We start from the raw sequence: 771 nt of genomic DNA on the forward strand, positions 1-771 counted from the left end.
AATAGGGATCGTCACGATGGCGGTCAGCGGACAGGCGGCAGCTCCAGCCTCGAGAGCCTGGCAACCGGCACTCACGCTCGCGCCGGCATCCACCGCGCTCTTCTCGGAGCCTTGCCCGCCGTCGACGGCCGCCTGGGCAGCGATGAGCTTGGGGTCCATGGCTGGGTCGATGCCCTTGAGCGCCCACTCCTGGTACTCGATGCGGTCCATGAGCCGCTCGCCCGTGACGTAGGTGCGCCGCTTCCAGTCGAGCGTGCTCTTCTGGTCGGTGCGCCCCAGGTCGATCCAGAACGCCGACGCCCGCTGCAGCAGCCTCTTGGACAGCGGCGCCTTGCGCTGAGGATCCGAGCCGTCAGTCGTCGTCGTTGTCGTCGTCGTCGTCGTTCCTGTCGCCGTCGTGGTGGCGCGGTGCACGGCGTTGGCGGCCCTCTGCGCCACAAACGTCGATATCGGGTTGATGCCCGGTCGCGACCGAGCCAGCGGCACGGCGATCAGCCTCATGGTCGGCTTGTCGAAGGTAGGTTGAGGGCGAGGGTGAGGCCGAGGGTAGGGCGGCAGGCAGAGAGCCGAGGCGGGCCGTAAGTCGACGAGCGGACGAGCACGTGTCCCGAGTGTTGAGAGAGGATCAGTCACGGCGTGGCGATCGGTACAACTGCTGGCGGTGGTGGTGGTGATGGTGGTGGCGTTGCTGATGGCGCAGAGAGGCCAGGCTAGGCCACGCAAAGAAGGAAGGTTTGGGGCCCTCTCCCCTCTCCCCTCTCCCCTCTCCCC

At 67.6% G+C, this 771-nt stretch overlaps 1 protein-coding gene across 1 annotated transcript in view; it reads right to left on the reverse strand.

Moving 5' to 3' along the window:
• The window catches only part of PFL1_06298 (uncharacterized protein), a gene marked incomplete at both ends in the record, with an annotated part of 1,726 nt that extends 1,225 nt beyond the window's left edge, over positions 1-501 (reverse strand). Inside the window, one exon of the mRNA XM_007883839.1 lies at positions 76-501. Coding sequence (XP_007882030.1) covers positions 76-501 — 426 coding nt within the window. The remainder of the gene's footprint in view (positions 1-75) is intronic.
• Between the last annotated feature and the right edge of the window lie 270 nt (positions 502-771).

This window comes from Pseudozyma flocculosa, assembly GCF_000417875.1.
Source record: "Pseudozyma flocculosa PF-1 unplaced genomic scaffold scaffold00025, whole genome shotgun sequence".
Classification (NCBI taxonomy): domain Eukaryota; kingdom Fungi; phylum Basidiomycota; class Ustilaginomycetes; order Ustilaginales; family Ustilaginaceae; genus Pseudozyma; species Pseudozyma flocculosa.